The 13,409-nt window shown below is 39.4% G+C and overlaps 1 protein-coding gene and 1 long non-coding RNA gene across 3 annotated transcripts; one reads left to right on the top strand and one right to left on the bottom strand.

The window, feature by feature from the left end:
* The first annotated feature begins 483 nt into the window (after positions 1–483).
* Positions 484–11,008, top strand: LOC131327293 (F-box protein SKIP23-like). Of its 2 annotated transcripts, none has more exons than XM_058360387.1 (6): positions 484–2,122; positions 3,561–3,623; positions 7,155–7,256; positions 8,690–8,860; positions 8,965–9,044; positions 10,652–11,008. In XM_058360387.1, the coding sequence occupies exons 1-6, from the start codon at positions 659–661 to the stop codon at positions 10,695–10,697; spliced, it is 1,926 nt and encodes a 641-aa protein (XP_058216370.1). In that variant the 5' UTR covers positions 484–658; the 3' UTR covers positions 10,698–11,008. The 2 variants fall into 2 exon arrangements, with proteins under 2 accessions (XP_058216370.1, XP_058216371.1); XM_058360388.1 differs by having other exon boundaries at positions 520–2,122; positions 8,690–8,856; positions 8,961–9,044.
* A 1,511-nt stretch (positions 11,009–12,519) lies between these two features.
* On the bottom strand, positions 12,520–13,200 carry LOC131327295 (uncharacterized). Its single transcript, XR_009200257.1, has 2 exons — positions 13,070–13,200; positions 12,520–12,769 (listed from the first exon to the last, which is right to left on the bottom strand). It is a non-coding gene; the product is annotated as an uncharacterized LOC131327295 (long non-coding RNA).
* Positions 13,201–13,409: the final 209 nt, after the last annotated feature.

Raw genomic sequence — 13,409 nt, 5'->3', positions numbered from 1 at the left:
ACGATCTCAACTGTCCGTCTGTATTTTGGATGGTTCGGATTTGAAAAAACTTTTTAAATTCTTTCTCCAAATTTTTTTATTTAAATCTGAATCATCTGAACCATCCAAAACACAGATGGATGGCTAAGATGGTGCATGACAGGATGTTGTGCACCCGGTTCCTCATTTAAGCTCCTAGAAATAGATAATCTTTTCGTCAATATTGATCTTTTGGCCTTTAGCTTAGTTTGGCTAACCCGATTAAAGAGAAATCTAAAAAGTAGAAACTTGTTTCGAAAATATTTTTCCCAAATAATATCTTTTCGATTTCTTTTTGTCGAAACAAACTAATAAAAAAATTAACACTAAACGGAAAACAAATACTACTAATAATTCAACGTTAATGTTTGAGCTCTAACTTTCCGTTAAGTGAAAAAAGCCGTTGTCCTTTGTTTGTTTTGTTTTTTTTCGAATATCATTGGAGCCGCTGTCCTTTGTTTTGTTATAGAGAGAGAGAGAGAGAGAGAGAGAGAGAGTGAGAGTGTACCATATTCGTGCTTAGCAACAGGGAGGAGGAGGGAAGAGGAGAGAGAGAGAGAGAGAGAGAGAGCGCCCCCAACTTCGTGCCGCGCCCCCAACTTCGTGCCCTATTATTTAGGGTTTTCGGCAGAACGAGAGAATGGCGACGATGGAGAGCTTGCCCAAAAACATGGCAGTGACCACCGCCGGGACGCTGGCGGCGGCGGATTTGTGGTATCGACTCCCCGGAGATATTCTCAAATCCATCGCAAAACGCCTCACTGACAAAGCAGATGCTGCTGCTTCTTCATCTTCTTCTACTAATCACATCAACGCCCTTGCTCTTCTTCGCGCCGTCTGCAAATCCTGGCGCTCCTCCATCGAGAAACCTTCCTCCTCCTCCTCCTCCTCCTCCTCCTCCTCCTCCTCCTCCTCCTCCTTTCTCTCCTTGCTGCCGCTCACCCTTCCTTTCCCCATTATCCCCTTCCCCAACCAGAACTCTAACTACTACCGCGGCAGCCACTTCTCCCTCACCCACAGCACCCTCTACTTCCTTTCCCCATTGTTCCCAACCCCAACTGCTGGCTGCTGGTTGCTTAGGGTTCAAGAGCCGCCGTCTCTAAACAACAACAACAACGGCTGTAAAGTATACCACCCCCTCTATCCCCTCTCCAAACTCCAGCCTCCTCTAGTTCCGAAAGAGGCATTTCCCGAATCGCTTAACCTGCTCGATGTAGGAATCGCCGAAATCGGCAAAGCTCCCTGCCTCAAGATTGTCCATGGGAGAAAGAAGAAGCAGGTTGAGAAGGGACAGCCGAGGACGATGGCTGAGTGCCAGGCAGATTACGAAGAGGCCTACACCACCTACATCAGGAAAGTGGCCCTGTCTCCGGAGGATTACGGGGTCGTGGTGGCTATTCATTCTGGTCGACTGTGTTTTTTCAAGCTCGGCGGCGACCGGAAATGGACTCTTATCGATTCTTCCAACGACCGGTACCATGATGTTGTTTACCGGAAGGGGAAGGGGAAATACTACGCGGTGGACTATAGAGGGAGGACAGTGGCGATTGATGGTGCGGACTTGAAGAAGAAGGTTATGGTGACGCGCCTTGTTGAATCTCCCTTGCCCAATCTCGGTGCCTGTCAGTTCACACGCCTTGTCGAATTGGGAGATGATCTCTTCTTGGTTGACAGGTACCTTGACCCGGAAGAAGGCCAGTGTACACTCTCTATCGGAGCTGTTACCATGGGCATGATTACCGAAGAAAGTCATCCCCCCGATATGATCAACTACTTTAATGTGTACAAGCTTGATGAAGAGAACAAGCAATGGGAGCTTGTTGATGATCTGAATCATCAGGTTATCTTCCTTGGTGATGACTACTTATTTTCAGTCTCTGATCAGGAATTTCCGGGACTGAAAGGGAACTGCATATATTTCGCTGACTTTATGTTTCTTGATCGGAATGAGAGAGAAGCGAACATTGGGAAATCCTGCGTCCTCACGGGTGTTTACAACTTGAAAGATCGTAGCTGTGGGCCGTTAGCAATGTTTCCAGACCACTGGCCCATTTTTTCGCCTCCGCCACCTTGGCTTAAGCCAAAACTCTGTGAAGGGATGATGGTATATTGATCTCATTGTTTGTTTAATTTACAGTCGTGCATAACATGATATTAGCTGAATTGCTCATTACATGTGATTTGGTTTCCTTTCCATTATGTTAATATTTTTACGGGCTAGTATTAAGCAAATTCATATGATTCTAATTTGTCTTCATCTATGCAATTGGCTATGTATTTTCTATAACATTCAGCAAACTGGAAAGCATGGTTGTCTAATGGCCTGATACCTAAACATCCAAGTCCTCCATCCGCTCCATCCGCTCCACTCACTCTCCTTCCCCAAATTCAACCATGAATATTCTGATGTATATGTAACCGTGAAGTATGCATCATTCTATTTTTCTATTCATGAAGTATGAATCGTTTACTTTGGTATCGAGCATTGGTGGAGTATCAAGAGATGCTTTTTGCTAAATATTCTTGCCATTGTGTATTGCTTCATCTTGTATTGCTTTGTAGCTTCTGATATTCTAAACCCTGCGGTTTTGGTTGGTTGGGAGTTATGAATGTGCTTTGCTATTTATATATACCGTAAATCTGTCCACACAGATAATCTGTACACAGATAATCTGTACACAGATTTTGTTGTGGGGCCCACCACAGGTCCCATACAAACGATCCGAGCTGTTCATTAAATGTAAAATATTTTTTCAAGGATTCCCGTAAAAAATCAGTTTAATCCAATACCTATAGGGGCTTGATCTAATCATCTAATTTTTCATTACCCGAAAATCTGAATGAAAATTTAGATGATTGGATCGAGCACCTATAGTTATTAGATTGAGCTTATTTTTTATGAGGACCCTTGAAAAAATATTTTACATCTAATGAACGGCTCGGATCATTTGTGTGGGACCCATGGTGGGCCCCACAACAAAATCTGTGCACAATCTGTGCACAGATGTATGTGTGGTTAGCACATCTCGGCTCTTATATATAATATATACTTTTAAGCAGAATTTCCATAGTACACCAGCAAATCAGCGATTCATCTTTTTAATCGCTATTGAATCAACAAGCAAAGAGCGAGCCTTGATGTGTTATGTTCTTCTTCTGCAATAAATTAACTACCTTGGTGGTTTATGCTGATATTTCGGCACCTGCCATTAATGAGATGCGGCAGCTACTATGGCAACATATAAGCCAATATGTTGAACCTTGGACGTCGCTTTCGTCAAGATTATTTATATGCTTTGTTTCTATCCGTTTGTACATTGGAGTAGATCTTGCTATTTCCTAATTTCTATCAAAATTTAAACCGGAGAGAACATGTCTTTTGGGGTGTTCATTCCCTTGGACTTGAATAGGGGCTTTCTATGCCATTTGATCTATTTTTTATTTCATACACATTATCCATGTCACTCTCTACCCAAACACCAATGCTAAGTTCTCATCTTTCCATGATTTTTGCATTGATTTTGAAGTGTTGGAAATTGTAGGAAGGGATGAAGGAAGATGAGCTGCAGAGAGATGTTACCGCTTTAAAGCAAGACATGCCTGAGGTGCCATTCCAACCATTATTGACCTTTGGTTTTTCTTCTGACATACTCGGCTATGATCTTGTTGATGCCTTCTTTTTTTCAACACCCAAAACAATTGTCCATATCTGTGGACATCATTATTTGAAGCCATAAGGATATATTCTGCTGTCAAGAAGTAATTTTTACCAATTTCCTCCAATAAGACATTATAGGGATTACGTGGATAATTCGAAAACGATCTAAACAGGGTAAGACTGTAAGAGTAGTGTATGCTTCTAAAATGCGAGCTTGGAATTATGATTTGGGAAGTTATAGTAATATAGCAATTTACTAAAACTAACTGATACACTTGAATCAGTTGGTTTGAGGAGTTGTGGATGAAATTGTGAACCGAGTTCAGCGATAGGATGGATAAGTTGGGCTAAAAGTTTGGTATTATTTAATTTCATGACAAATATGTGGACCGTTATTAAGTATGTAGCTTGGTTGCATGGGATGACTTCTATGCATTAATTTTAGTCTTAGAGAAATATGTGTGGATGTTTAGGTTGGTTTAAGTTTTTTCTTTTCTTTTTCTTTTTTCGTTTGATAAGAAATGGAAAACGAAAAGGAACCCATCTTTGGGTTTTGTACGTAGTTGCACGAAGCGAGAGTGGGAGCGGGGACAAGTAGAAGATTAGGAGCGTCGAGAGGAACGTAATTATAAAATATATGTATATTATTATTTTTTTGATGGGGATATATGTAAATTATATTTTAAAAAATGGATATATGTACTCCACACAACATACTGAAGCATTGTCTAACTGTTTGATGATGTTGAATAGTCGTTTTGCATGTGTAGCAGAATAGATCAGTTTTTACTACATAGCCCGCAAATAGGTTATAGATGTTGCTGTTTACGTGATGAGATCTTGTAGTGGTTAATACTTTTCTTGGTTTATGACTTAGGTGGATTTCTCCTCATTACACAACCACCCCAATCAACAGTACTAATTTACCATTCTGTTAGTGTTGTTTCTAAATATACTTTGCGGAAGAAGTAGATTTCATGATTGAATCTCATTCTCTTGGTTTTAGGGAGGAAATGATTTTTCCCCTGATTGGCCGGAAACGCATTTTAACCTTGTTGTGCATGGTAGTAAAGATGGAGAACATAGTGTGTTCTGGGTTTAGTCATGTGCTACTTTCTAGCCCTTTTTTCCAGTCTGTTTTTATTTGCTTTTGATGCTGTTTTCCAATTTTATTTTGGGTTTTCATATGCCTCCAGTCCAGGTAGGAGCCAGAGTCTTCGTTCCTTCATTATGTTTCGTGCTGTTTTCCAACTTTCTTTTGGGTTTGCCATATTCAACAGAATCGCCTCCAATCCAGGGAGGACCGGAGGAGCATTCTATTCCCATCGTCTATTTCCATTTTCCTTTGGTTACTTTTGTTCATTCACCCAATGGTGTGGTGTTAGGGATGGGGAGGGAAGGCATTGATTAGTTGGTGGTTGTACAAAACATGCATGCCAGCATATGAATTATTCACCTTGGCCCTTTTTATGTATCCTCTGCCTGTGTTTTTAGGAACAGAATTTCCATTCATCCAATGTCGTAACCATCTTCTTTCATTCTATTGGGGCCTTACTGACTGCATAGTTGGATCTAAGGGTGGAGTAGAACTGAAGAGGGGTTCTAGTTACATTCTTCGGAATCTTCGGAGGGTCTGGGGTAGTGGGCAGTGGAGCTTGGCGGCTACTCTTCTTCCATCGATCTGCGTCTCTGGACCAGTCAACCTTGAGATCCCTGTCTCAAGACTCTCTCACTCAGTCTTTTATCTTCTCTCCTTAGTATGTAGGCCAAGAACTAGGTCTATGACTGTGGTACTTTTACGACAGTCCTTAGAGGTATAATATACACACACATATACATATACCGCTTCTAAGGTCACTTTCGATCTACCTCTCCCCTTAGCGCTATCATCTAACCAAACCGAACCTTATGTCCCAATAACTTGAGGTCGGCTACCTTAGTGCTATCATCTATTGTAACCATATCACTCCTCCTAACTACCATGCCGACGGGTATGCGGTAGACATGACCAAACCACCGTAGTATATGTTCTCTCATCTTAGCTTCTAATGGCGCTACCCCTACCATTCCACGAATGTTTTCGTTTGAATAATTTTGTTGTCATCGTTGGGCAACCTTTCATTTCTCCTCCAATATGACATCTATCCGCCCATGAAAGAACAATTCAGGTATAAAGAATGGTTAAAATTAGATTCAGGTCTTGTTCATTATATTTTATGATGACAATAGTTAGATCTTTTTGAGCAAATCCAATAAATTCTTATCCACATTTATCAGGGTATAATCGCTCGCTATAGTTCCAGATCGGGAAAGAGGATTAACTTGTGCATGCATGTAGGCAATATATTTGAGCCTTGGAGGTATAAGTTGTCTCGCATGTTGTGCTGGTGAAGTCTGTTTAGCTGTTGACACAGGAAGCTAGCTTGGTACCACATGTCAATAAAAAAGTTGTATTTTTCACGTAAGGTTGCTAACTTTGCTGAATGTGGATAGGAAAGAGGTGACGAAGTGCACTGGCTGCTTTAATGAAAGTTGTCCGACATGTATACCACAGCCTATGTCTTTAAATTTACTTATCAAGTGCTTTCCTGTTTGTGTCATTCATACTTTGTACTGGAGTTTTTATTTGAACTATCTGGGAAGAGAATTTTTTTAACTTCTGGTGTTATGGCCTATTGATAGTAGTTGGTACTCTCTACTATCTCTACTGTCCTTTTCATCTCATCCTGCTTTCTTTATTCACCGTTCTCTTACCTGTGATTGTTCTCTACATATTTCTACACTTTTGTATCTCACTTCGTTCCCTTCTCTGATATCTGGGTAAATCATGCATCTCCTCCTCCTACCTTCCATATCATTGTCTTTCTTGTTTTCCTTGATCCATTCACTTATACATGACAAGAATGGATCATTATACAAGCAAAAGATGAAAGAGGTTTTTTTGACATCGATGATCAATATCAGCAAAACCCAAGGCGTCCCAACGAGAGAAACATGTATGGTCAAATTGATGTAGCCTCTAGGGATCACAAGAAGATAATGTTATTGATATATTCAAGTTGCCAAAGCAGTCTTAGAAGCCTGATATAAAGACTTGGGCTAGATATATGGTTCATCAAAGACCAATTAATAAAGCCAAGTGATAAATTCCTGATTTTTCTATACGAGGATCGTGCCAAAGCTCCCATCTTTGTAAGGAGCGAGCTCCCATCTCAATGGGAGCGGGCTCCCATCAAGCTCCTTAGTTGGGAGCTAAAAAACGGGCTCCTAAGGTTGGAGCTACACCACTTTAGAAGCTCTCTGCTACTTAAGGTTTTATACCCATGATATTACGAATCATCTATTTATGTTTTGGAATCGTTCCATATCCTGTAATAGGTTTATTCTCATTTTCCATCTTTTTGTTCATGGCTGCAAAATGTTAGCTTTATTATGTGGCTATAGTTAGTGTTTGACAAATTGCTTATTCACTTTTCAGCCATCTCCCGAAGCAAAGAAGAAAGCTGCAGAAGCAAAATTTAGAGGAGATGATGCCTACAAACAGAAGGACTATTTGGTGGCCCTTAATGCTTACACACAGGTTACTAAAATTCTCATTGGCTCTCTCTCTCTCTCTCTCTCTCTCATTGTCTTGTAAGTCTCATAGTTTGCTGGGTTCATGATTAGCCATTAAAATTCTTAATTGTGTGGAATAACTAAATGAGAATAGGCTTCTATGGCTGGGAAGTGAATTGGAGTCTCTTTTTTGTGAGTTAACATATGGATGATATTTCTTATTGGTGATTGTAACTATTGATATATCCATATTTACATACAAATTTAGATATTTTGTGTATTTTGAAGATGGTAATTTTTTGATTAATGGAATTTTCCTTGACGATAACTAAATTTTGTGCTATTATTTTAAGTCGTTTTCATCCTCTTTACCCAATTTACTTGTAGTCAGACCTGTGCAATGCACAAGTTGTTTTTGAAATAGATAGATTTTAGTTGAGAGATGTATTATCAAAATAGAATACAATTTTTTTTTAATGGGGAATATATCATATGTAATTGACATCCGAAAGTGAAGAATGAACCAAATTTTTTGATAAAAAGATGAGCTAGTAACATTGCTTATTGCTCTTTTCATAAAAGTACGATGTACATTTTGTGGCTAATACATACAATGATATCATGTAAAAAGATGAGCTAGTAACATTGCTTATTGCTCTTCGAAATATTTATCCACTGATGCAATTATATGAAGAGGAGACTGAAGAGTGCAAAAGAAATATAATGCATATCGTGGAATAGTTCTATAGATGCTTCGAAAAACGGTTAAACCAAATTAGAAAATAAAATAAAGGCCATCCATATGTAATTCTGGCTACTATATTTTACGCCTTGCAAACACTAATTTATGCCTCTTTAGACGTTGATAGCAAATAGAAGCTATAAGTGAGTGATAAACGTGAAAATGAATAGGGATTAAAACCAAATTGAATATATATGAGCTTCACAATGTAATGCTAATGAGTAGTAATGTAGGAAGAGATGAAGAGACAAAAACATAATTACCCTTCGAGTAAATGTGCTTATGAAAATATATGGACAACAATGTATGGAATGTATCAATTCAATGTAGAATTGGGAAACAAGAAGTTGAAAAACTTTCAGTTTCTGTAACTTAACAATGGCTGGACATTGGAGTCTTAGTGTTTCAATATGAATGCCGACTTTCTAAATCATTGTTAAAAGGACACATGGCAGTTTCTCATGGCTTTTAAAAGGACATGTGGCACTTTGAGAGAGTATACCAACGTGTGATGGTCTACTTTATAGATATTTTATATGATTCCCTCTTTGCAGTCAGCAAATAGCCACTCAAGCATCCACAATCCAGGACAAAATCCGACAAATTAGACCAGATGCTCCCCGGATCCAAATGTTGATAATTATAGCTCCCTGCATTGTTTTAAGAATTCTCATGTGACCCAAGGTAATTCTTTTTAAATGCTGATGGATGTACAGGCAATTGATTTTGATCCTAGTGATGCTACTTTGCTCTCCAATAGAAGTGTCTGCTGGATCCGTCTGGGACAAGCAGAGCATGCCTTGACTGATGCAAAGGCCTGCAGAGCGCTAAGACCGGATTGGCCAAAGGCATGCTACCGTGAAGGTGCTGCTTTACAGTTATTAAAGGCAAGCTCTCAAACTTCTAAATGCTGTTCGCTAAAGTAAAGTTTAAATGAAAAAACCCTTCGTTTTTTATCTGATTTTTCCCCCTCTCCCCCTTGCTATTGCAGAGGTTTGATGAGGCAGCCAATTCTTTCCGGGAGGGTGTGGAGCTTGACCCCGACAGTGAGGATCTTGCAAATGCTTTCAGGTTGTGGAAAAACAATCTTCTTCTCTGCTTTCAACTGATGTTCTTGCATTTAATATGCGTTTGTGTTCGATTAAATATGCTTTTTCATATCTTTTCCCAAGTCTAGAACGCTTCCCCATTTCAGATTCATTATGTGTATTCATGGAGGCTGTATTTGGATATTGGATTTTCTGGTTGGGTTAGGAAAATGGGAATGAAATGAATATATTGGTTGAGAAAATCCTTTTAGAACCTTAAACCCTCAAGCTTTGAAGAACCCAATTCCACTGCAAATCCTTTTTTTTTTTCTCTGCAAAAGAAAGATTTTGTTAATCATTGAAACAAGTTGCAATGATTAAAAGGATCCAAAGAGTGATGTGATGGCTTCACAACGAGGAGAAACCGGCGTCCCAACAAATTTTTTATCCCAGCCCTTGACATTCATAAGCCTCTAAGAACCCCGGGATAGGTGAGGGGATATCAACCGAAGGTTGGATACATCTGATGGGCCTAAAACCCAAATCCAGTAAAATCAGATATGAACCCATATAGAATATGGGCCCATCTCATCCCAAGAACCCAAAACTATCCTAACCGTAGCACCATAACTCTTATAACCGCTGCCCACCATCATGCCACCATCTAACCACCACCAGAAAAACCCACCAAGGCTGATAGGGTTGGATACATCTGATGGGCCTAAAACCCAAATCTAGTAAAATCAGAGATGAACCCGTACCCAAGAACCCAAAACTATCCTAACCCTAGCACCATAACTCTTATGACCGCCGCCCACCATCATGCCACCATCTAACCACCACCAGAAAAGCCCACCAAGGCCGAGAGAAACATCCGGACTCTGACAACGCTAGCCAAACGATGCTGATCACCCACAGGCTCCCACTGCCAAGGAAACGTCCAAACTTTCCTCAAGAACGGCCTGAGAAGCCTATAGTAGGCAGCAATTCCCCTATTTTCCTATGCTTGTCCTGCAGTTGAACTCTGCTGTCGGTATAGACTAGAGGTCTTACTCAGGGAACTATAGAAGTAGAAAATCTGTCACTTAAGTTCTGCCGCCTTTATCATGTACAAGTGTACCATCTTCTACGTTACATCTTGTCATTGAAAAGTGAAAACCAAAACAAAAGTGTTCTTCAGATGGGAGGAGCAAGGTAATGTGAAGTATCTTAAAAGTACTGAATTCAAGTTATGAGTCGGTGACAATGTTCTGCTGCCTTGTAAGTTTTATGACATTGATGAATATTTCAGGCGTACAGATAAAAGAGGTACCTATTACTCGGTTGACCAAATGACCTTGATGTCATTCGATTATTCAATAACTGTGATATGTGGAAGTCTTTGACCTAGCAAAAAAAAAAGAAAATAAAAGAAGAGAGAACATAGGTGCAACTATTTACTTTTTTGATAGGCATAGGTGCAACTATTTTAACATCATTACATTAACATACTTGGCGAAACTCAGCTATATTAATGTATTTTTATCTCGTATTTAAATGGAACTACTATAGTCTAAATATTCTAATAAGAGAACTTGCCATTAGCGTAATCTCGTCCATCAACTAGTACCATTGCTCCTTAACTGACTGCTCTACTTGCAATCTTTGCAGGGAAGCTGTTGAAGCTGGGAAGAAATTTCATGGTACAAACCAGTAAAAATTGTGATGGCGCTTCACAAATGCACATCAAGGGAGAAAGAAGAGGGACTGAAACTTGACTTTAGTAGTTGTTGGGATCACTGTAGATACTTACTGTAGAAATCCAGGCCAAATACTTGTTACTATTATGTTTCTTCGTTAAGTTCGAAGTGGTGTTGCTTGTTAGAGGTTATATCCTGTTCCCTTGCTTCTAGTACAAGTGATGAGGATGCATGTTCCTTTTGAGGCTACCATTTATCGTTGTTCTCCCCCTTATCTGCAGTTTACAAGGTGAATTGGCCTGCAAGTTGGCCTCGGCTTTGAAATTTAGTTGATGAGGTGATTGAAATAGACGATAAAGAGGAGGCCATTCTGTTTCTCTTTATTGTCTCTGAGCTTGTTCCTCCTCCACTGGGAGATGGTTGCTCTAGTTGAAGACTCTAGGGATTTGTTGTTGGTGATTGGGTTTCGGCGCTAGTAGATGATTTTCGTTTGTCAATTGATGAAGTCAGGCTACAAATGAAACAACTCCTCTAGCTCGATCGGTTCATTTCAGACTACTTTGGTCTTGGTTTGTTTGTAATTGAATGAGTTCAAATTAGATATTTAGCTTGTTTAATCATCGGAGGATCAAATACCAGAACTATATAGATCAAGCCCTTCCTTTCAGTAAATTTTGAGCGGCTTTTCAATTCCGGGTGATTCAGAGCATTGATCGTGGAGAGAGAGATGAGTGTTTATCCAATCTTCCCAATTTTTTCCGATTTTTAAAAAATAGAAAGATTGATTGAGTACTTATATATATATATATAGGAATTTTCAAATGAGGGATCCCTCATTTTGTTAAAATGAGGAACTTTCATTTCCCGATCAAATTTTAAAATCCGAACCGTTCAATGTGTGCAGAACGTAATTTTAAGGGGCCCCGCAAGAAATCAGCAAAAAAAATGACCAGGAAGGGCGTCATCCGAGCAGTTTTTTTTGAACCGTTCAATGAAAACTGCTCGGATGAAGCCCTTCCCGGTCATTTTTTTTGCTGATTTCTCACGGGGACCGTTAAAATCACGTTCTGATCACTTTGAGCGACTCGGATCATCGAAATTCAATCGGGAAGGAAAGTCCCGCATTTTAAAAAAGTAAGGGATCCCTCACCGGAACCTGACTGTATATATATATATATATATATATATATATATATATATATATATATATATATGAGTTAGGTTCCGGTGAGGGATCCCTCATTTTATTAAAATGAGGGACTCCCCTTCCCGATTGAATTTCGATGATCCGAGTCGCTCAAAGTGATCAGAACGTGATTTTAACGGTCCCCGCGAGAAATCAGCAAAAAAAATGACCGGGAAGGGCTTCATCCGAGCAGTTTTCATTGAACGGTTCAAAAAAAACTGCTCGGATGAAGCCCTTCCCGGTCATTTTTTTTGCTGATTTCTCGCGGGGACCTTTAAAATCACGTTCTGCACACATTGAACGGTTCGGATTTTCAAAATTTGATCGGGAAATGAAAGTCCCGCATTTTAACAAAGTGAGGGATCCCTCACTTGATAATTTGTATATATATATATATATATATATATATATATATATATATATATATATATATATATATATATCAGATGGAGTTGATTTTTTGTGGGTCTACTCGGTTTTTTATTTTAAAATTGTTGAATGGCCCGAATCATTTGTGTAAGATCTAAAGTGGACCTCATGTGGCCGTTGGGATGACTGTCCTCCAATCAGAAGTATGTTCCGCTTCGTTATTACAAGCAAACTTCTTACAAAACAAAAGCTACTTATACCATGTTAAATTGCGAGTCTTTCTTAAGATGGGTTTGAACTAACTTTGCTATTAAATGATTTCCTTGTACAGGGGCCTGACTTCAGCGTGTCGTCCAACTAAGTGGCGTCCTTCGCTCATGGCTGCGAAGACTAACTGACTCAGTCGGAGATTTCTCATGCCAAGAGCAGGCCGGCGATGCGCTTTGCCAAAACAGATCTGTGGTCTTGAAGATTGCATCGGTGCTTCATGCCTATTGGTTTGAGTTGGGTTTCCGTTGGCCATGGGGTTCTCTACTGCCAAATCGACGATGGACCCTATGACGGAACCTCGTGCTGGTCTGCTTCAGTAGTACGCGTCGTAGAACCTGTTAGCCTCAGTGCATGTTTTTGTAGATTTGCTCGTGTCTTAGATTTTGGTGGCTTTGATTCACTCTTGATTATTAGGATGCAATCTTTGCCTTCGAGCGTTTGAAATGTAATGAAATATAAAAAAAAAATATTGACTGTAGACAAGTCAATTTCAACGAGTTATATATATGATATATCTAACACTATAATCGAGACCAAAAGAGTAAAGTAAGAAGGGCAGCATACTTGAATAAATTAGCTAGGCACACTCTTTTGTCAACCTTGAACTCCTACTGTAATGCTTTCAAAAACTCCATGGTTGATTAATCGATATCAACCAATTTTTAGGCATATTGGTGGGATTTGAAGTTAAGCCAATAGTAATCACTATTATGAGTATTATCCCACTGCTCATAAAAACACACTCATCCCAACAATATAGAATTATTTCAATGAGCTATTTTAATATCTATCTAACACTATAATCAACGCCAAAAGAGTGAAGTTTATGTTGGAACCGGGATTTGTTTATCACTGGAAATTCGCTACACACCAAAAAATAAACAAGATTAGAAACTTACTGGAC

The sequence above is a fragment of the Rhododendron vialii genome, chromosome 5a, assembly GCF_030253575.1.
Source record: "Rhododendron vialii isolate Sample 1 chromosome 5a, ASM3025357v1".
Taxonomy (NCBI): domain Eukaryota; kingdom Viridiplantae; phylum Streptophyta; class Magnoliopsida; order Ericales; family Ericaceae; genus Rhododendron; species Rhododendron vialii.
This window is presented reverse-complemented; position numbering and strand designations above follow the sequence as displayed.

Excerpts from the sequence above, each read along its gene's own strand:
- LOC131327293 (XM_058360387.1), top strand. The coding sequence starts at position 659 with ATGGCGACGATGGAGAGCTTGCCCAAAAACATGGCAGTGACCACCGCC. Across the intron at positions 7,257-8,689 it reads CCCTTAATGCTTACACACAG|GCAATTGATTTTGATCCTAG; the intron begins GTTACTAAAATT and ends ATGGATGTACAG. Across the intron at positions 8,861-8,964 it reads CTGCTTTACAGTTATTAAAG|AGGTTTGATGAGGCAGCCAA; the intron begins GCAAGCTCTCAA and ends TTGCTATTGCAG.